Raw genomic sequence first — 23,636 nt, forward strand, 5'->3', positions numbered from 1 at the left:
TTTCCTTCTGGGGTAACTGTTCTGCTCTACCCGTGGAATGAGCGAGGAAGGAGTGAAGAATGTTGGAGCTTTACTTCAGGACTAGCACCCTTCCATAAGGTATCATGAAACGTGGATAAAATGGTTAAGAAGGCATATGGGATATTTAGAGTCAAAAAGTATGGTGCTTCAGGTCAGGCAGCATCCAAACAGGAGAGTTGATATTTCAGGCATAAGCCCTTTATCACATTCCTGATGAAGGGCTTATGCCTGAAACATCAACTCTCCTGCTCTTCAGATGCTGCCTAGCCTGCTGTGCTTTTCCAGGCCACATTTTTCGACTGACTTTCCAGCAGAAGGAATATTTACCATTATTTGTGAGGCACAAAGATTAAGAGGGGGAGGTTATGCTGGAATTGTATAAAACATTGATTAAGCTACAGCTAGAATAATGTGTGCAGTTCTGGAATCCAATCATAGGACAGATGTCAATGCACTGCAAAGGGTGCAGAGGAGACTTACCAGGATGTTTCCTGGGTTGGAAAGTTTCAATTATAGAGAGTGATTAAACAGACTGGGATTGTTTTGTTTAGAGTAAAGGAGACTGAGAGGGACATGACTGAAATGTATAAAATTATTAGGGGCATAGATTGGGTAGACAGGAAAAATAATTTCCCTTTGGTGAAGGGATCAATGACCAGGGAACACAGATTTAAGATAAGGGTAGAAGATTTAGAACAGATGTGAGGAAGAGTGTTTTTATGCAGATTATGGGAATTTGAAAAGTGTTTAGATGTACACTTGCAATGCCAAGGTACATAAGATTATGAGATGAATGCTGGAAAATGAGATTAGAATAGTGAGGTAGTTGTTGAATTTAGGAGGCTGGAAGGGAAGAAGTATATTTTTCTGTGCTATAAATCTCTATGACTCTTTGATGATGCTGACCCTTGCCTGAACTTTCCTGACCTCTTACCTAGGTGCACCACTCCAGGGAATTCCACCTGCTCGCTCTTCCCATAGTTGTTGACGGAGCAGACCCGGAATCGGTAGCGGGCCTCATTGGAAACGCTCTCTCCCAGGATCTCCACTACTGTGCTGCCATCAGTGGTCAGGCAGCGCACCCACTCCTCAGTGCCCAGCTCCTGTCTCTCAATCACGTAACCAGTCACCCCATTCCGCTGGCAGTCGGGTGGTGATGCCCACAGCAGGGAGGCTACATTGGGCTTCTCACAGCTCATCCGTACATTCACTGGGGCACTGGGAGGTATATGTCTCCTGGCTACGAGACAGAAAACACACAAGACCTGCAAGTTATTCATTATGATAGAAGCATATAGCATAGAAACTGGCCTTTCAGCTCATCATGTCTATGTCAGCCAACAAACAAAACTACATTGATCCCATTTACCTGCACTTGGTCCACAGCCTAGAATGCTTTGGCATTTTAAGTGTTCATCCAGATGCTTCTTAAATGCTGTAAGAGTATCCACCTCCATCACCCTATCAGGCAGTATATTCTATTTTTCTATCACCTTCTGGGTGGAAAATATTTTTCTGAGATCTCCTCCAAGCTACTTGTTCTCACCTTGGAGAAAGGCCAATTTTGACGGTATTAGGCAAGAACTTTTGAAAACTGATTGGAGGCAGATGTTCGCAAGTAAAGGGATGGCTGGAAAATGGGAAGCCTTCAGAAATGAGATAACAAGAATCCAGAGAAAATATATTCCTGTCAGGGTGAAAGGGAAGGTTTGTAGGTATTGGGAATGCTGGATGACTTAAAAAATTGAGGGTTTGGTTAAGAAAAAGAAGGAAGCATATGTCAGGTATAGACAGGATAGATCAAGTGAATCCTTAAGAAGAGTATAAAGAAAGTAGGAGTATACTTAAGAAGGAAATCAGGAGGGCAAAACGGGGACATGAGATAGCTTTGGCAAATAGAATTAAGGAGAATCCAAAGGGTTTTTACAAATAAAGGACAAAAAGGGTAACGAGGGAGAAAATAGGGCCCCTCAAAGATCAGCAAGGTGGTCTTTGTGTGGAGTCACAGAAAATGGGGGAGATACTAAATGAATATTTTGCATCAGTATTTAATGTACAAAAAGATATGAAAGATATAGACTGTAGGGAAATAGATGGTGACATCCTGCAAAATGTCCAGATTACAGAGGAGGGAGTGCTGGATGTCTTGAAATGGTTAAAAGTGGATAAATCCCCAGGACCTGATCAGGTGTACCCGAGAACTCTGTGGGAAGCTAGAGAAGTCATTGCTGGGCCTCTTGCTGAGATAGTCACGGGTGAGGTGCCGGAAGACTGGAGGTTGGCAAACGTGGTGCCACTGTTTAAGAAGGGCGGTAAAGACAAGCAAGGGAACTATAGACCGGTGAGTCTGACCTCGGTGGTGGGCAAGTTGTGGAGGGAATCCTGAGAGACAGAATGTACATGTATTTGGAAAGGCAAGGACCGATTCAGGATAGTCAACATGGCTTTGTGGATGGAAAATCATGTCTCACAAACTTGATTGAGTTTTTTGAAGAAGTAACAAAGAAGATTGATGAGGCAGAGCAGTAGATGTAATCTATATGGACTTCAGTAAGGCGTTCGACAAGGTTCCCAATGGGAGACTGATTAGCAAGGTTAGATCTCATGGAATTCAGGGAGAACTAGCCATTTGGGTACAGAACTGGCTCAAAGGTAGAAGACAGAGGGTGTTGGTGAAGGGTTGTTTTTCAGACTGGAGGCCTGTGACCAGTGGAGTGCCACAAGGATCGGTGCTGAGTCCTCTACTTTTTGTCATTTACATAAATTATTTGGATGCAAGCATAAGAGGCACAGTTAGTAAGTTTGTAGATGACACCAAAATTGGAGGTGCAGTGAACAGCGAAGAGGGTTACCTCAGATTACAACAGGATCTGGACCAGATGGGCCAATGGGCTGAGAAGTGGCAGATGGAGTTTAATTCAGATAAATGAGAGGTGCTGCATTTTGGGAAAGCAAATCTTAGTAGGACTTATACACTTAATGGTAAGGTCCTAGGGAGTGTTGCTGAACAAAGAGACCTTGGAGTGCAGGTTCATAGCTCCTTGAAGTGGAGTCGCAGGTAGATAGGATAGTGAAGGCGGCGTTTGGTATGCTTTCCTTTATTGGTCAGAGTATTGAGTACAGGAGCTGGGAGGTCATGTTGTGACTGTACAGGACATTTGTTAGGCCATTATTGGAATATTACAAGCAATTCTGGTTTCCTTCCTATTGGAAAGATGTTGTAAAACTTGAAAGGGTTCAGAAAAGATTTACAAGGATATTGCCAGGGTTGGAGGATCTGAGCTACAGGGAGAGGCTGAACAGGCTGAGGCTGTTTTCCCTGGTGCGTCGGAGGCTGGGAGGTGACCTTACAGAGGTTTACAAAATTATGAGGGGCATGAATAGGATAAATAGACAAAGTCTTTTCCCTGGGGTCGGGGAGTCCAGAACTAGTGGGCATAGGTTTAGGGTGAGAGGGGAAAGATATAAAAGGGACTAAGGGGCAACTTATTCACGCAGAGGGTGGTGTGTGTATGGAATGACCTGCCAGAGCAAGTGGTGGAGGCTGGTATAAGTGCAACATTTGAAGGGTGTTTGGATGGATACGTGAATAGGAAGGGTTTAGAGGGCCAAGAGCTGGCAAGTGGGACTAGATTGGGTTGGGATATCTGGTTGGCATGGACAGGTTGGACCGAAGAGTATGTTTCCATGCTGTTCATCTCTATGACTCTAAACCTATGCCCTCTGTTCTTAGACATAGTTAAAAATCATAAGATCATAAGACACAGAATTTATAGCAAAAGTTTACAGTATGATGTAACTGAAATTATATATTTGCTATAAATTGTGCCCTACGATCTTATACTCCACAACCACCTGATGAAGGAGCAGTGGTCCGAAAGCTAGTGCTTCCAAATAAACCTATTGGACTATAACCTGGTGTTGTGTGATTTTTAACTTTGCTGAAAATGTGTTGCTGGTTAAAGCACAGCAGGTTAGGCAGCAACCAAGGAACAGGATGCTGCCTAACCTGCTGTGCTTTAACCAGCAACACATTTTCAGCTCTGATCTCCCGCATCTGCAGACCTCACTTTTTACTCGATGATTTTTAACTTTGTACACCCCAGCCCAACGCCCACACCTCCAAGTAGTTCTTAGAAATGTCTGCCTTTGGGAAGAGATTCTCACAATCTCCCCTGTCTACGCCTCTCATAACTTTGCATACCATAACTCGGTCCCCAGCTCATACCCCTTCTCTACAAGAAAACAAATCTAGTCTATCCAGTCTCTCCTCCTTACTGAGACTTTTCATTCCATACAACATTTTGGTGAATCCTTTCTGCACTGTCTCTGGTGCAATCAGGTCCTTCCGACAGTATGGTGACCAGAATCGCACACAATATTCCATCTGTGGCCTAACCAATGTTTTATAAAGTTGTAACAAGACTTCCTTACTCCTTTATTCTCCAACTATTCCATATGCTAGTTTCACCAGTCCATCTGTGCGGACACCTTCAGGGATCAACTCATAGATCAAGATCCCTTTATTCCTCAGCACTCCTAAGGGACCTACCATTCATTGTGTGTAAGTTTACTCCCTTTATCTAAGCAAAGATGCTTTGCCTGTCGATGCAATCCAGTGAAGGTATACCAGACTCATTCCGACAATGCCAGGACTGATGTATAATGAGAGTCTGGCTCAGTTAGGACTATATTCATTAAAGCTTAGACGAATGAGGGAGTAATCTCATGGAAACCAATATAATTTCAACAGGACCAGACAAGGTAAACACAGGAAAGATGTTCACAATGACCACTGAGTGTAGAACCGGGAACATAGTTTAAGAGTACAGAGTAGACCATTTAGTACTGAGACAAGGACAAGTTTCTTTCCCCAAAGAATGGTGCGCCTGTGGAATCTCTGCCACAGGAAGTGGTTGAGGCCAAAACATGGAATGTTTTCACGAATGAGTTGGATATAGTCTTAGGGCTAAAGGGTATGGGAGAAAGCAGAGGCAGGATATGGAGTTGGATGATTGGCCATGATCATATTAAATGGCAGAGCAGGCTAAAAGGGCCAAATGGTCTACTCGTATTCCTATTTTCCTATGTCTACATGAAGTTATAGACTAAGTCCCCAATAATCAGTACCAAAGCAACCGTAATTCTCATGCAACCTGCAAGATGCCTCTTTACCACATATGGAAGTTCTCCCACAATGCAATAGTCTGAGATTCAAATGGGATATCAGAATTGTAACCTCCTGAAGGCTTTAACAAGTAATTGTGACTGACATATCAGGGCTGGAATAGGTGTTCTCATTCCTGGAGGAGAACGTGAGGTCTGCATATGCTGGAGATCAGAGTTGACAATGTGTTGCTGGAAAAGCGCAGCAGGTCAGGCAGCATCCAAGGAACAGGAGATTCGACGTTTCGGGCCTAAACCCTTCTTCAGGAAGCCCTTCTCACTTCTGGAACCTATTGTTTTGGCCATTCTCATTCTCTTCATCCAAATCTCACTGATGGTTTTTAAGAATGGTCCTGGCCACTCATTTTTAAAATTGACCTTTACTTTCTGACAGCAAGAAGTAGAGTTTTTTTAATTCTCATTGGACTTGGTTGTCACTGGCTGGCCAGTACTTTTTTCCCATCCCCATTTGCCCCTTGAGAAGGTGGTGGTTAGCTGTACTCTTGAACAACTGCAGTACTTGTGCAAAGGTAGACCCACAATGTTGTAAGGGAAAGAATTCCAGGATTTTGACCCAGCAACACTGAAAGAACAGCAATATATTTCCAAGTCATAATGGTGAGTGGCTTGGAGGGGATCTTGCAGAATTTGGTGTTCACATTTATCTAATGTCATTGTCCTTCAAATGGAAATGGTCGTGGATTTGGAAGATGCTGTCTAAGGATTTTTGATGAATTTCTGCAGTAATTCTTGAGATGGTTTTGAACATTGGTGGACGAGTGCACGTGTGTCAATTTAGTGCCAATGAAAGGAACTGCTTTGTCCTGGATGATATCAAGCTTTTTGAATGCTGCTGGAGCTGCACTCATCCAGGTAAGTAGGAAGCATTCCATCACACTCCTTAATTGTGCCTTACAGATTGTGGACAGGCTTTGGGTTATCAAGGGGTGTTAATCACAACAATATTCTTAGCCTCAGATCTGATATTGTAGCCACTGCATTTATGTATCGAGTCCCATTGTGTTTCAGGAGAATTGTAACCTCCAGGTTGTCGATAGTGGGGTTTCAATAATGGTAGCATCATTTAATGTCAAGGGGCATTGGTTAGATTGTGTCTTATCACAGATAGTCTTTGCTTGGCATTTGTGTCGGGTAAATGTTACCTGCCAATCAAGTCTGAATATTGTCCAGACCATATTTCATTTGAGCTGAAAAATGTGTTGCTGGAAAAGCGCAGCAGGTCAGGCAGCATCCAAGGAGCAGGAGAATCGGCGTTTCGGGCATAAGCCCTTCTTATGCCCGAAACGCCGATTCTCCTGCTCCTTGGATGGTGCCTGGCCCGTTGCGCTTTTCCAGCAACACATTTTTCAGCTCTGATCTCCAGTCCTCACTTTCTCCATGTTTCATTTGAACCTGGATTGTTTCAATGTGAACCCTGTGTGGCGCTGAACATTATGTAGTCATTGGTAAATATGCCCACTTATGATGGAAGGAAAGTCATTGATGAAGCAACTGAAGATAGTTGGGCTAAGGAAACTACCCTGAGGCACTCATGCAGAGATGCCCTAGAGCTGAGATGACTGATCTCCAACAAACACAAGCATCTTCCTATGTACCAGGTAAGACTCTGAAATAACTCCAGAGTTCAGTATGACAGCATCAAGTCTCCATTTATTTACACGTGAAGAGTCCTTGACACTGCTCCAGCTCCCTCAAAACCAGATCCCGAAGTGATCAGTACCTCTGACGCTCCTGTTTATTTTTAATTAGAGCCAACTCTCAGAGTGAACTGAACCTCTGATACTCCTGTTTATTTTTAAAATAACCTCTGACACTCCTGTTTATTTTTTTCTTCTTTTTTAAATTTTTTCCCCCGCACTACCGCCTAACTGCGGTAGTGCTTTTTTTTTCCCCAGCACCCAGAGTGTGTGACACTTCTGTTTATTTTTTTTGCTGTATCATCAAACAGGGAGGGCAGGGACTAAATCAAAATAGAGTTGGAGGGGGTCTCTTGGTTTTTTTAAAATTTTTTTTATTTATGTTTTTTCTTTTTTATAATTAACCCCCACACTACCGCACACTCCTGTTTATATCTATCCAGGAGGGCTCTTTGATTGGACCAAATTAACAGCCTCAATCAGGGAACTCATACTCTGAGAGGTCTACTTGGCTGACCTCATTACTATCACATCCATCCTCCTTTGGTAGCTCCTCCTGAAGCATTTTAGCACAAGGGCAAATTCCTCCAACTTTGCCTCTGATTCAGGCAGTGTGCAACACCCAGTTGTTCACCTCTTGTGCTAGGAGTGCCTGGGAAGAAATTCATTCACCCCATCAGTCAGCAAAGGAATCCAGGCAGCGACATCTATCGTGTCCATCCCAGATTCCAATGCATCTTTAATGCTTGACAGAGAAAGAGAACCCACTGGTCCGAGAAGTCAAAAAGGGCAGTTGAGGAGCTGGGTACATTTTGCCAGACACAAAAGAGTCAGCTATGCTCCTGCACTGTTTAGGAGATTGCAGCTTTCATATCTTCCTCTTGCTTGTTCAGGACCATTGCACTACCCAAAGTTTATTTGCTACCGAACTTGACGTCGTGTTGACCATGCCCCTTAGCCATGGAAGGTCACTCCAATTGACACTACACAAAACTTAGTCTCCTGAAGTAAACAGCCTCTTTCGTTTAGCAGAGTCTTGTGTCTAACACTGATATTCCTGATGTCTTTTTACTCTCCCTCCCTTCCAGCTCAGAGAAATCAGATTTCACCTGGTGCGGGGTATTTTCCCATTAGCAACTCTGCTAAAGCTGTCCCTATAGTTGCACGAGGAGTAGTTCTGTAATCAGGTAGGAACCAGGACAGTGTGCTATCGAGGGAAGCTGTAGGCTGTTTTTGTAAGCCTGCTTTCAAGGTTTGGACTGTTCTTTCTGCCAGACAATTGGATGATGGATGGTATAGAGTTGACCATATATGACAAATATCACTCAATTTCAGGAGATGCTCCAATTCCCTATTGCTAAATGATGACCCATTATCTGTGACCACTACATCCAGGAATCCGTATATTGCAAACAAGGCAGGCATTTTTTCTATCTATGTCCAGTGTTTGAAGAATTAACCCGATATATATCCAGCCACTTTGAGAGGGCATCCACAATGGCTAAGAACATTGGGCCCATGAAAGGATCTGCACAGTCAATATTTCACTGAGTCCAGGGTATACATAGCTATTTCCATAAATGTGGAAGAGTTGGTGGTGGCAACTTGTGTCCTTGTTAGCATTCTGAGCACTGCCCTACCAAAGTGGCCGTGTCATCTAGGTCAATCCAGGTCATCAATCATAACTTTTCACCAACACCTTCATTTTGGAAACCTCTGGATGATGATGGTGGACTTCAGCCAGTATCTGGCAATGACTTTTGCTTGGGACAATCACTCTTATTCCCCATAATAATATGCCATCCTCTACTATGATCTGGTCTCTCTGAGTCCAAAAAGGTTTCAATTCTGGTTGGGATCATACTTTGGTTTCACCCAACACCAGCTGTTTCGGTTTTGCCAGGACTGGATATATCTGCAAAATCTGACATTGTTAGCTGTGACAGGACATGCGTCCAGAAAATTTAAAATCATTATGCTCATTTCCAGAGACAGTACCACTGCTGGCATATCTGCCAGTGGGAGGCAGCACAATGCATCCACATTTGCTACTTGGCCTCCCAGATGGTGTTGTAACTTGTATTTATATGCACTGACAATTAGAGCCAACCATTTAATTTGGCCTGAAGCTACAGGTGCTGAAAATGTGTTGCTGGAAAAGGTCACCAGGTCAGGCAGCATCCAAAGAGCAGGAGACACGACGTTTCGGGCATGAGCCCTTCCTGAAGAAGGGCTCATGCCCAAAACGTCGATTCTCTTGCTCTTTGGATGCTGCCTGATTTGCTGCGCTTTTCCAGCAACACATTTTCAACTCTGATCTCCAGCATCTGCAGTCCTCACTTTTTCCCTGAAGCTACGGGTGGCACTGTAAATCTAGCAGAGCTTTGTGGTCTTTTATAATTACAAAATTACACCTGCAAAAGGTACTGGTGGAACCTCCCGACTCCAAATATGGCCCCCAAGTCTTCATTCCCTACCTGGGCATATTTACTCTCTGCATTAGTCAAAGTCCTGCATGCACACGCTATTAGGGAGGGTATCCATTTCCATTGGAATACCCTACAACTCATATGCTCCATTTGGCCCATTTTCCAATGTTAAAGCCAGTTGTAGCACCTGTTTAAAGTTGAGTTGGTCTTCAGCTTGCAGGGGTTTCTGCATGGTTACATCATTAATCCACATATGAAATGGTCTCTCAGCATCTCATTAAAAGTTAAATCAAAGTCACATGCCTTTGCCAGTCTTCTTAACATAGTTAAAAATCTTGAATTGCCAAGCAAAGCTGATAACATCTCAGAATTAGAGAAGGTTTGGGGTCATAATATTTCTTACCTAAATCCGTCAACTCTTGAAAGGTTTTAGAATCTGGTGCTTCAGGGTAGGTTAGGTTCCCAATAACCAAAAAGGCCACGGGACCACATGCTATCAGGAGAATTCCTCATTCTGCCCCAATGTCATTTCCCCAGAAAATATAATGCATTTTTTCCACACACTAGGCCCAGACTTCAAGAACAGGATTGAAGAGTCAAGCTTCCCAAATAATGGCATGATGCCAGAAATGCTTACCCCGTTGCAAACAAATTTTTTCAGGATCATGCTTTCCTCTCACTGCCACTGAAATAACTCCAGAGAGGCCGTTATCCCATCACCAAGTCAACCTTTATTTACAAATGGAGAGCCCTTGACACTAATCAGCTTCTTTAATGCCTCCTCACAGAGTGAGCAGAACCTCTGACACCTCTGTTTATATCTGTCATCCAGGGTTCCCTGATTGGACTAGAATAACAGCCTCAATTAGGGACCTCATATTCGGAGGTCTGACCTCATTACAACAACAATCCCTAACAGCAGAGGGTTCCCCCGAATCCCATTGACTCCAGTTTTGCTCGGGATCCTTGATGCCACATTTGGTCAAATGCAGCCTTGACGTCAAGAGATGTCACTCTCACCTCACCTCTGGAAATTAGCACTTTCATCCGTGTTCAGACTAAGGCTGTAATGAGTTCAGAAGCTAAGTGGCCAAGGTGAAACCCAAACTGGGTGACAGTGAGCTGGTTATTGCTGAGCAAGTGCTGTTTGATAGCACATTTGATGATACCTTCCATCACTTTACTGATGATCATGAGTAGACAGATGGGGCAGTAATTGGACAGACTGGATTTAGCCCGCTGTTTGTGTCCAGCTTGGAATAGGTATGCAGTAAGTTTTGAAGTAAATGTCTCCAGTACTGTCGACAGAATTTTGTCAAACTCCTTAGCCTCTACAGTATCCTATGCCTCCAACCATTTCTTGATATCATGTGGAAGAATTGAATTGGCTGAAGAACATTCATCTGTGATTCTGGGGACTTTTGAAGGAGGTTGAGATGGATCATCCACTCAATACTTATGGCTGATGACTATTGCAAAAGCTTCAGTCTCATCTTTTCCACTGATATGTTGGACTCTTCCAACATTGAGAATGGGATTATTTATAGAGCTTCCTTCTATTTAATTTACTATGCGATTCACAACTGGATATGGCATATCTGCCGAGCTTAGATCTAATCCATTAGTAATGAGATCACTTAGTTCTATGACTTGAGTTCTCCCAGCTACCACTCACATTCACATTCATGTGTGTCATTGCTGGAAACAGCAGCATTTCATGGTCGCTTCAGAAGGTGGTTAAGAGTCAACCACATGCTTCTGAAGTCACAAGTAGGTTCAGATCAGATAAGGACAGAAGATTATCTTCTGTAATAGAAATTTGTGAACGAAATGGGTTTTCAAGGAAATGAATGATAGTTTTGTGATCACCAAGAAAACAAACCCTGGGGATCATTCCAGTAAATCTCCTCCAGACACTCTCCGTGGTCTTGATAATTTTTCTTGAAATATGGCATGGACACAATACTCCATTTAACTAGAGTTTTATAAAAGATTTAAAACCTCAGCCAACAGATCACAGAGAGCTTTGGAGAATCTAGGAGCAGGAGTAGGCCATTCAGACACCGGAGCTTCTTCTGCCATTCAAAGAGATCATGGCTGATCTGTGGCTTAATTCCATTTACCTGCCTTGGCATGTATTGCCTAATACTTTTGCTTAACAAAAATACATCTACCTCAGGTTTAAAATTAACAACTGACCCAGCTTTCACTGCCAGTTGTAGAAGAGAGTTCCAAATCTCTGCCACTTTTTGTATGTTGAAGTGCTTCCAAACATCTCTCCTGAATGGTCTTGCCCTCATGCTCAGACCATGTTTCCTAGTTCTAGAATCCCCAACCAGTGGAAATTGTTTATCATTATCTAATCTGATTTTTCCTGTTAATATCTTGAAGATTTCAATCAGATCACCTCACAATCTTCTAAATTCCAAAGAAAATTGGCCTCATTTGAATAATGTCTCCTCATAACCCCCGAAGTTCAGGTATCTATCTTGCAAACCTATGCTGTACTCTCTTCGAAGCCAATATAACTTTCCAGGCCTGCACACAGAACTGCAAGTAGGCTCTAACCAAGATTTTGTATAACTGCACCATTAAAATGATAACTGAAATCATGCCTGGAATACAGTGCACAGTTTTAGTCTCAACATTTAAGAAAAGCAGATCCTTGCATTGGAGGTGATTTCCTAGCACACAGGGAATCTTCACTGGACTAGCCCCTGGGATGGGGGATGGCCCCTCATGAGAGGCTGAGTAAATTTGGTCAGTATTCTCTAGAGTTTAGAAGAATGAGGTTGTCTCATTAAATTATACAGCATTCTGAAGACGATTAAAGAAGAAAAATTGTTTCCCTCTGACCAGGAAAGCTCAAACATGGGGGTACAGAAACAAGATAAGGGGTCAAAACTTTCAGACTCAGATGAGTAGAAATTTCTTCACTCAAAAACCAGGAAAATGGAGGCTCCATTGTGAATTTATTTAAGGTTGAGATAGACAGATTTTTGATCTCTTGAAATCAAGAAATATGAGAGTAGTTGGGGAGGAGATGCAATTTGAGTTAAGAACATAACAAATAGAAGGAAGAGTTGACCATTCCACCCTCAAGCCTGCTGCGTCATTCAATATGGCCACAGGTTCACCAACATTTCATCTCCCCCTCTCACTCTGCCGAGGACATGGAGGTCCTGGGCCTCCTTCACCGCTGCTCCCTCACCACCAGACGCTTGGAGGAAGAACACCTCATCTTCCGCTTCGGAACACTTCAACCCCAGGGCATCAATGTGGACTTCAACAGTTTCCTCATTTCCCTTTCCCCCATCTCACCCTAGTTCCAAACTTCCAGCTCAGCACTGTCCCCATGACTTGTCCGGACTTGTCCTACCTGCCTAGCTCCTTTTCCACCTACCCTATCCACCCTCTCCTCCCTGACCTATCACCTTCATTCCCTCTCCCACTCACCCATTGTATTCTATGCTACTCTCTCCCCACCCCCACCCTCCTCTAGCTTATCTCTCCACGCTTCAAGCACACTGCCTTTATTCCTGATGAAGGGCTTTTGCCCGAAACATCGATTTCGCTGCACTTTGGATGCTGCCTGAACTGCTGTGCTCTTCCAGCACCACTAATCCAGAAGCTGGTTTCCAGCATCTGCAGTCATTGTTTTTACCTTATTAAATGGTGGAGCCATTTTAAGGGGCTGAATGGCCTATTCCTGCTACCATTTTTAAATCTGTTATGTTATTTCTAGCATGGACCTCCACCTACTCTGTGGAGTAATCCCACACTCCACTAATAGAACCTAGTACATTTTTTTTGTGTCACTGAATGGCCGGGGAGGTCCAGACAATGGGCTCAAGCTTTGCACACAGGCCTCAGGATCATGACTTAGAGATAAAGAACATAGAACATAGAACATAGAAGGATACAGCGCAGTACAGGCCCTTCGGCCCTCGATGTTGCGCCGACCGAATCCTACCTAACCTATACTAGCCCAATAACTTCCAAATGCCTATCCAATGCCCGCTTAAATGACCATAAAGAAGGAGAGTTCACCACTGATACGGGCAGGGCATTCCATGAACTCACAACCCGCTGTGTGAAGAATCTACCCCTAACATCTGTCCTATACCTACCACCCCTTAATTTAAAGCTATGTCCCCTAGTAACACCTGACTCCATTAGCGGTAAAAAGAGTAGGACAATGATCCAGTAGGACATGATCTGCATGGCATGCGCTGCATTGATCGTGACCAGTTTCAAGAAGCATGTAGGTCAGGCTCCCATTCCAGTAGTGAGGACACATTTAACCTCAAACCTTCTCCTGACTTTTATAAGAAAATGTAAACTTCTCACCACACACTGCCCAGGTCATCGTCTTTGGAGGGGTGCCACGCCAAATGCAGCAGGGCTTACAAGGACAGGCTCCCCCAGCTGAAAGAGTTAAGTGCTGATTTAATTGAGATATTTATGATTATTAATTAACGCAGTCAATTGAATGGAGAAAATGGACTTGTGTGCTGCAGTGGCGGTGTCTGGGCTAGCTGCTCTGGGTTCAAGACCCAGCTGCACTACAGCCATGTTGCAAATTTCCTGAACAGGCTGATTTAAACAGTATTCCATGAGCCTACCTCCACCTGTCTCGGGAAGAGTCCACAAACTCATTACCACCTGAGATGAAAACGCAATCTCCCTACATGTGAACCAAGAGACTCATGTCCAAATTGCACCTTCTCCAGAGCTGGGTCATGACATCACTGAACAGGCTGCTTGATTTGCTTGTTGCTGGGGAAGGCAGTTAACTGTCATGGACCGAAGGCAGGTTGCAATAATGGTTAGCTTTGACATAATTCAAAAACAGGAGCGAAGATGATTGCATCACCTCCTCCTGCTCCTATGCTGAGTCTGTAAATGTGAGATATGAAAGGGCAGAGACCATTAATTTTTCTTGACCTTAACAATAAAGGAGGAAGTGAGGCCTGCAGATGCTGGAGATCAGAGTCGAACAGTGTGGTGCTGGAAAAGCTTAGCCAGTCAGGCAGCATCCGAGGAGCAGGAGAGTTGACTTTTCAGGCATAATTCATTCCTGATGAAAGGCTCATGCCCGAAACATCAATTCTCTTGCTCCTTGGATGCTGTCTGACCAGCTGTGTTTTTCCAGCACCATACTCTTCGACTCTTAACAATAAAGGGAGGTGGTAGCGCAGGGCATTGTCACTGGACCAATAATCCAGAACCCCAGACCAAATTTCTGGGGATGTGGGTTCAAATACCAGCAAGGCAGATGGAGCAATTGGAATTCAATAAATATTGGGAATTTAAAAATAGTCTAATAAATTACCACAAATCTATTGCTAATTGTCATAAAAGCCCAAATGATTCACTTTAGGGAAGGAAATCAGCCTCCAAGTGACTCCAAACCTACAGTAATATGGTTGACTCTCGACTGCTCTCTGAAATAGCCTTAGGAAGTGACTCAGATCATGACAATTAAGAAAATCGATGTTTCGAGCAAATGGCTTCAGTAGGACCCTTTTGCCCAAAATGTCGATTTTCCTGCTCCTCAAATGCTGCCTGACCTGCTGTGCTTTTCCAGCACCACACCCTTGACTCCAATCTCCAGCATCTGCAGTACTCATTTTCACTTCACGGCAATTAGGCTTTGCCAGCAATGCCCACATCCCATGAATAAATAAACAAAATAAAACTCATTCTGGCTTCAGGTTCTTACGTTTCACACGAAGCTGCGATGATGATTTGGAGTCACTGATAACGAAGGTGATGACACCAGAATCTTCCACTGTGACATTAACAAAGACCAGAATGTGGGTTTTCCCAAAGGACTTGATGATTGTTTTATGGGATTCAGTCAGCAGCTCCCCATCCTTGTACCAGGACACCTCCACATTCTCCTCATCGAGGTCCACACAGAAGGCTGCATTCTCTCCCTCCACTACGTCCAGTTTTCGTGGTAACCGCTTCACGATTTTACCTTCAGAGGGTTGGGGAAAGAATGAATAATTTCAGCAATTCAAATCAAAACTTGACTCCAACAATTTTACTTTCAATTACTCTATTTGCGACTGAATAAACACTCTCTCAATACTGACCTTCTAATAGTGTAGCAGTCCCTCAGCACCGACCCTCTGATTAGATTAGATTATATTCCCTACAATGTGGAAACAGGCCCTTCCGCCCAACCAGTCCACACCGACCCTCCGAAGAGTAACCCAGCCAGACCCATTTCCCTCTGACTAATGCACCTAACAGTCTGGGCAATTTAGCATGGCCAAATCACCTGACCTGCACATCTTTATGACTGTGGGAGGAAACCGGAGCACCCGGAGGAAACCAAGCAAACACGGGGAGAACGTGCAAACTCCACACAGACAGTCACCCGAGGTTGGAATCAAACCTGGGACTCTGGTGCTGTGAGGCAGCGGTGCTAACCACTGAGCCACCGTGCCACCCTAATACAGACATACAGCACTCCCTCAGCACTGACCCTCCAACATGCTGCACCCCTTCACTATGGATGCTCTCATATTGTGGCACTCCCTCAATACTGACCCTCCAATAATGCAGCACCTCCTCAGCACTGACCCTCTGACAGGTGTTTGTGTTGCAGTCTCTGGAACGCAATTCAAACCCATGACCTTCTGACTCAGACAAGACATTGACTTTAGCTGATCTAAAATAGAGCTGACATGGTTATTCGCAATGCTGTGAGATGGGCATTGTTGGCTCTGCTTTTGGACTCTTTAAAAGAAAAGTGAGTATTTGCAAGGGGCCAATGACCATTGCCAATCCTGACTGTGAGGGATACTGTCTGTGTTCCAGACAGCGGTTGGAAGAATAAGTAGTGATTCAGTAAGTGGGGACTAATACCCCAGCATTGGCCACTGTCCATTCCATCAACACGTATAGCTGGTGTGTGGCTGCACTCACTCCAAGGGTTCTAAGCCAATTACCTTTTACTGCCACCTCAGCAATGCTCCTGCCACCATCTTTCATCTCACAGAGGTAAACTCCATCGTCATCCATGGTTATATCCTTAATGGTAAGGCGATGTACTGCCCCTTGCTGCTCAATAATGTACTTGGCACTGGAGTGTAACTTGCGGTCTTCAAGATACCAGACAGCTGGGATCGAGTCTCCCGGGACCTCACATTCCAAGATCGCCTGCTCCCTCTCGTTCACCTCGACATCCTGCAACTGGTTCTTAAATTTGATGCGAGGTTCTGCGGAGGAGACATGAAATGAATAACTAACCAGGTCTCTGTTGCAATTTATATTTTTTTACACAAAATAACAAGCACTTCATAAGCAACAACTACCAAGGCCAGCAGTTATTGTCCATCCCTAGTTTCCACTGAGAATGAGCTGAACAGCTTTTGGGAACAACTGCAATCCATGTGTAGGTAGACTGACAATATTGACAGGGACTGAGATCCAGATTTTGAACCAGTGACATCGAAGGAATGGCAATGTATTTCCAAGTCAGGATGAGAGTGGCTTGGAGGGGAACTTGCAGATGGCAGTGTTCCCATGTAAATGCTGTGCTTACCTCTACAGATAGAAGTAGTCATCAGTTTTGAAAATACCAGTTAAGGAGTTTTTGTGAAGTGGAGGGGTGAGATGAAAAAGAAAGTACAAACTTAAATTAGAGCTACTCTGCTCAGACATAACATAGAAACAGAAAGTAGGAACGGGAGTAGATCATTTGGCTCGTGAACCTGTTCCATTATTGTGATTTTTTAGAAGATTTGTAGCTCAGGATGAGGTTCAGGTTGGAAGTTTGCTCGCTGAGCTGAAGGTTTATTATCAGACGTTTTGTCACCATAGCAGGTAACATCATCAGTGAGCCTCCAGTAAAGTGCTGGTGTTATGTCCCGCTTTCTATTTATGTGTCTTGGTCTGTTACGGTGGGTGTTATCATTTCCGGTTCTTTTTCTCAGAGGTTGGTAAAAGGGGTCCAAATCAATGTGTTTATGATAGAGTTCCAGTTTGAAAGCCAGGCCTCCAGGAATTTCCCTGCGTGTCTCTGTTTAGCCTGTTTTAGGATGGATATGTTTTCCCAGTCAAAGTGGTGTCCTTCTTCATTTATATGTAAGGGTAGTGATAGTGAGTCATGTCTTTTGGTGGCTAATTGGCGTTCATATATCCTGGTGGCTAGTTTTCTGCCTGCCTATCTGATAATAGTGTCTGTTATAATCCTTGCATGCTATTTTGTAAATCAAATTTGTTTTGCTGGGTATTTGTATGGGGTCCTTTAGGTTGATCAGCCGCTGTTTAAGTGTGTTGGTAAGTTTACGGGCTACCATGATGCCGGGGTGGGGGGGGTCGAAGTAGTCTTTATTAGTTCTCTTGTGTGAGATTGTCCAGTATTTCCTGTAGGGATACTTTGTTTTTTTCAATAAACACAGTCTACCGATTCCTAAACAACGAACCCAAACAAGCAGATACAACGTGCCCAGAAACTCTAGCCGCAATACCATACGTCAAAGATATCTCTGAAATGACCACCAGGCTACTCTGACCCCTTGACATCATGGTAGCTCACAAACCTACCTACACACTTAAACAGCGCTGATCAACCTAAAGGGCTCCATACAAACAACCAACAAAATTAATGTCATTTACAAAATACCATGCAAGGACTGTAACAAACACTACATCGGACAGACATGCAGAAAACTAGCCACCAGGATACACGAACACCAACTCGCCACCAAAAGACATGACCCACTATCACGAGTATCCTTACATACAGACGAAGAAGGACACCACTTTGACTGGGACAATTCATCCATCCTAGGTCAGGCAAAACAGAGACACACACAGGAATTCCTAGAGAGCTAGCATTTACCAACCTCTGAGAAAAAGATTCAGAAATGATATCACCCACCTTAAGAGACCAAGACATATAAATAGAAAGCAGGACACTGCTCACTGATGATGTTATCTAGCATGGTGATGAAACGTCAGAAAACCAACCTTACTCAGCGAGCAAACTTACAACTTACTCCATCATTCAATACGATCATGGCTAAACGTCTTACTCATTATCCTGTTCACACTTTCTCCCTATTTCCTTCAGCCTCTTTCAACCGAAGAACTATATGCTTTATGAAAACATTAAACATTTTTTCCTCAACCACTTTTTGTGGCAGAGAATTACACAGGCTCACCACTCTCCGGATGAAAGCATCTCTCATCTCAGTCCTAGATGTTCAGCACCATTCTTAAATACTGAAGCAGTCCAAATGCAGCAAGGCCTAGACAATGTCCAGTCCTGGGCTGATAAGTATCAAGTAGTATTATACAAGTGCCCGACATTCAATTGCATTATGATTATTGAATCCTGACTAAAAACAATCTGGAGATTGCCATTGACTCTTGGGTTGAAAAATGTGTTGCTGGAAAAGCGCAGCAGGTCAGGCAGCATCCAAGGAGCAGGAGAATCGACGTTTCGGGCATAAGCCCTTCTCCAGCATCTGCAGTCCTCACTTTCTCCTAATTAACTCTTGGGCACAGTGGCATAGTGGTTAGCACTACTGCCTTGGGTCGCTGTGTAGGTTTCTGTTGGGCACTATGGCTTTCTCCCACTGTCCAAACATGTGTAGGCTTAGTGGATTAGCCATCATATATGTGGGTTATGGGGATATAATGGGGGTTGTGTCTGGATGGGATGCTTTTTGGAGAGTCAGTGCAGACTCAATGGTCAAATGGCCTCTATCTGCACTGTAAGATTCTACAAAACTGCGGTTGTATAGAGTCATAGAGATGTACAGCACGGAAACAGACCCTTTGGTCCAACCCGTCCACGCCAACCAGATATCCCAACCCAATCTAGTCCCACCTGCCACCACCCGGCCCATATCCCTCCAACCCTTCCTATTCATACACCCATCCAGATGCCTCTTAAATGTTGCAATTGTACCAGCCTCCACCACATCCTCTGGCAGATCATTCCATATAGATCACATCTACTGCTCTGCCCTCATCAATCTTCTTTGTTACTTCTTCAAAAAACTCAATCAAGTTTGTGAGACGTGATTTCCCACGCACAAAGCCACGTTGACTATCTCGAATCAGTCCTTGACTGTCCAAATACATGTACATCCTGTCCCTCAGGATTCCCTCCAACAACATGCCCACCCCTGAGGTCAGGATCACCGGTCTATTGTTCCCTGGCTTGTCTTTACCGCCCTTCTTAAACAGTGGCACCACGTTTGCCAACCTCCAGTCGTCTGGCACCACACCTGTGACTATCGATGATACAAATATCTCAGCAAGAGGCCCATCTATACTCCTAGGACTGCAAGGATACAAGAAGGCAGCTCATCAGCACCTTCTTAATTAGGGATGGGCAGAAAATGAATATAAAAACATACAATATATAAAAATATATAAAAACAGCAGGCCTGAGGGGATGGATTCAATAAGATCTATTGTGCTTTGAATGCCACATTCTACCCCAAACAGCCTTTAATCTCCTGCTAACAAGACTATATAAACAAATGAAAAAACTGAGATGCCAGAAATCAGGCCCACAAACAGGAATTGCTGGGGAAAAAAACTCAGCAGGTTTGGCAGCATCCATGGGCAGAAAGCAGAATTAACTTTTCAATCCAGTGATCTTTCTTCAGAACTCTACCTACCTCTATTTCAAAAATGTTCAATGAACATTCTTCCATTGCCTTCTGTGGCAAATAGATTCAAAAATGCACAGTCCTCTGAGATAAAAGAACTTCTCCTCATCTCTATCCTGAAAAGATGATGCCTGATTTTAAAACCGTATTCCCTGGTTTTCGACCTCTCCACAAGAAAAGATATTCTTGCACTGGAGAATGGCGACTTTGTACATTTTTCACTGCACTCTTGTATTGCTGTACTCAAGTATACGTGACAATAAAATCTAAATCTACACCTAAATCTACCCTTGTCAAGACCATTCAGGATCTTATACATTTCAAACAGGTCACCCCTCATTCTTCGAAACCTCTGTAAACAAGCCCAATCTGGCCAAATTTTCAACTGAAGACAAGCTGCTTATCCAGAGATCATTCCAGTAGGCCTCCTCTGAACCACCTCACATGCATTTAAATCTGTGCTTAAATTAAGAGACCAAACTATGCATAGTATTTGAGATGTGGTTTCAGACATATATCAGATGTACACTATGTTCAACTGTAATAATATCGCATCCTACTGCGCTATACTAACTTTTTGTCACTCGCATTAGAACACCTGGATCCCTCAGAAGCACAGAATTCCGCAGTCATTCTTTGTTTAAGTAACTATTTTTTATTTTTCATGCCAAAGTAAACAACTTCACATTTTCCCACATTATACTCCATCTGCCAGATTTTTGCCCAATCATTGAAACTATATATCTATCTGCAAATTCCAAATGTCTCCTTCACAAAGTACATTCCTACCTACCCTGGTATCCTCTGCAACTTGACTTTGTTCCCTGTATTGAAGTTAAGTGAAATGATGTGAATTATAAACGTTGGGATCCAGCACAGACCCTGCGGGATTCCACTCATCAAAACCCCATTCATACAGTCTTTTTTCTCCAGACAGCCAGTCTTCCAACCATGTTACTATAATACCTCCTACACCATGAGCTTTTATTTTCTGCAATAAACTTTGATGTGGCACATTATCAAATTACTTCTGAAAATCTAAGTATAGTACACCTACAAGGCATCCTCTCTCTACAGCACCCCTTTCAAAGATCCTTTTGTAGATCCCCTTTCAAAATGTTGCCCTAGTTAGTGACATGATCAATTTCTTTAAAAAGTGAAGACTTCATATAGTCTTAAGATAGAGGTTTCTGGGTTTTTTTTAAACTCCTGTCACGCTTTTTAACATCCAGCAGAAACCCTGTGGAATCCCACTCACCACATCCTGCCAAAGACCCACTGACGCATAGTCTCAATTTTCGACCAGCCAGATAGTCTTTCAACCATGTTAACAAAATACCCCCTACATTGTGAGCTTTTATTTTCCACAATAACTTTTATTGAAGCGTCTTATCAAATGACCTTCTGAAAGCACCACGTCTGTAGGGCATCCTCTATTCACTGCACAAGTTAGTCCTTCAAAACGTTGGTCTGGCCAGTGGCACATACTAAAGGATTATGTTTACTTGTGTAGACTCCACATCGGCATAAAATAGAGATTAGTGTTTTGTTTTCCCACTCCCCCTCCTGTCATGCTTATTGAGAGAAGTTTCCATGTATTCTAATCTTACCTTTGACGTTGAGCAGCACTGAGCTGAGGGTCTGACCAGCTGCATTGGAGGCAGCACAAGCGTACAGGCCATTATCCTGCTGCTTGCAGTACAGCACCTTGAGGATGAAGTAGCCCTCCCTGTCCTCGTAGAGGAGGTGACGCCTACCAGGGGCGACCAGCCGACCGTCCTTTCTCCAGAAAATCTCGGGCTTGGGCTTCCCGGTGACATAGCACCGGAACTTCGCGTGCTTGCCCTCTGTCACGGAGAAGACTTTGACTTTGCAGGCCCTCGGTGGGTCTTCAGTGGCGTGGCTCTGGCGGGCGACGCCGGAGGCTGACTGCGGCTCACGGTGAGGGAGGCGGTGCCTTTTCCCGCGCCGCGCCTCGCGCCGGATCCGTTGGGCGCCCGACCCCTCGCTGACCCCAAGGCCGTTGCTGGCGGTTGTGGGCGGGGCTGGCTCGTGGGGGGCGTCGCCCGGCTCCACGAGGAGGACGGCCGCCGACATGGCCTCGCCGAGAGGGTTGCGCGCCTTGCACAGGTAGACCCCCGCGTCGGGCATGCGGGCGCTGAAGATCTTCAGGTGGTGCCAGCCTTCGCCGTCGCAGCCTTCGCTGAAGTGCCCGCTCTCGAAGATCTCGGTCAGCTTCTTGCCGTCCTTCTCCCAGGTCACCGCCGGCGTCGGGGAGCCGGCCAGCCGCCCGGTGAAGACCACGTCGTGGCCGCGGACCACCCTGGCCGAGGTGGGCTTGACCACGAAGACCGGCCGGTTCTCCGGGTCCCCGTCGCACTCCTCCACCTTGAGGGTGGCGGCCGCGTAGGTCTCCCCCACGCTGTTCTTGGCCTTGCAGATGTACTGCCCACTGTCCTCCACCCTCGCCTGCGACACCACCAGGCTGTAGACATTGCCGTCCTCCAGGAACCGGTAGCGACCGTGAGGTGAGATCTGAGTCTTGTCCCTCTCCCAGATCACAGTCGGACGAGGGTCCCCAGCGATTTGACACTTGAGAACGGCGTCTGCCCCATTGGGCACCGTGAACGTCCTGGGATATGATAAAAATCTCGGAGCTCCACCGAAGACATCCATTGAAGAATGCTCAGGGATCGAATGAGACTTCTCTGGCCAGGCACCTAGGAACGAGCAACGCAAAATAATATGAGCACCGTTTTGCCAACAGCGTTTACCAAGAGGAGCGGGTACGTGAGGGAGGAATAACTTACTTTAGAAAGTTCAAACGATTATTATTACTAATAAATCCGGTGGGAAACTCAGGAGAAATGTTCTCACCAATGGAATGTGGTCTCAGAGAATGGTTTAGGCTTTACAATACATGAATGCAAGGTGCAGCATCATAAACGTAAGGATGAAGGAAAGAAAGGGAGTGTTGGAATGGTGAGATGTTGGAGGGGGATGGCTCCTGTCGAGCATGAATGCCAACACAGGCTGGTTGAGGCAAACAGTCTATTTAAAACTAATGAAAGCTGTTTTGCCTCTTCCTCAGTTGAGGTCAAACATGCCCAATACGTCCTTATTATCGGAACACTGGGAGTTGGCCATTCAACCCATTGGACCTGTTCTGCCCATTCAGTGAGGTAGTAGCTGATATGTAACTCAACTCAATCTTGTCACTTAGGTTCTATGACCCTTAAAGACCAACAATCCATCAATTCCAGGTTTTGGAGATTTCCAGTTGGGGCCAACATCAATGATTTTGCTTAGATTAGAGTGGTGCTGGAAAAGCACAGCAGGTCAGGCAGCATCCAAAGAGCAGGAAAATCAACGTTTTGGGCAAAAGCCCTTCATCAGGAATGAAGGAAAAAGGATATGTTTACCTTTTTCAGGAGGGTATAACCATGTCTAACAAGTTTCTAATTATCCTTGGGAAGGTGTTTGAGATCCACCTTCATAAATTGTTGATGTGCCCTTGTCAATAAATCAGTGGAGGTTAAAATGCTAATGGAATATTACCTTTATCACAAAAGGATTTGAGTACAGAAGTAGTGAAAGTAAGGACTGCTGATGCTGGAGATCCCGTTCCTGCTTGAGATCCTTCTGATCTAAACTCTGGTTTCCAGCATCTGCAGTCCTCACTTTTGCCCATCAGTGATTTTGCTGCAGAATGT

The 23,636-nt window shown here is 44.4% G+C and overlaps 2 protein-coding genes across 2 annotated transcripts in view; one reads left to right on the forward strand and one right to left on the reverse strand.

The window, feature by feature from the left end:
- Positions 1-23,636, reverse strand: part of LOC132817707 (obscurin-like) — a 306,454-nt gene that overhangs the window by 255,205 nt on the left and 27,613 nt on the right. The window contains exons 2-5 of the mRNA XM_060828232.1: positions 21,534-22,643; positions 16,240-16,509; positions 15,000-15,260; positions 956-1,261 (exon numbers count right to left, since the gene is read on the reverse strand). Coding sequence (XP_060684215.1) covers positions 956-1,261; positions 15,000-15,260; positions 16,240-16,509; positions 21,534-22,599 — 1,903 coding nt within the window. The 5' untranslated portion in view covers positions 22,600-22,643. The remainder of the gene's footprint in view (positions 1-955; positions 1,262-14,999; positions 15,261-16,239; positions 16,510-21,533; positions 22,644-23,636) is intronic.
- The window catches only part of inha (inhibin subunit alpha), a 36,006-nt gene continuing 34,375 nt past the window's right edge, over positions 22,006-23,636 (forward strand). Inside the window, exon 1 of the mRNA XM_060828229.1 lies at positions 22,006-22,709. The gene's annotated coding sequence lies outside the window, so the exon portion shown is untranslated. The remainder of the gene's footprint in view (positions 22,710-23,636) is intronic.

This window comes from Hemiscyllium ocellatum, chromosome 7 (genome assembly GCF_020745735.1).
Source record: "Hemiscyllium ocellatum isolate sHemOce1 chromosome 7, sHemOce1.pat.X.cur, whole genome shotgun sequence".
Classification (NCBI taxonomy): domain Eukaryota; kingdom Metazoa; phylum Chordata; class Chondrichthyes; order Orectolobiformes; family Hemiscylliidae; genus Hemiscyllium; species Hemiscyllium ocellatum.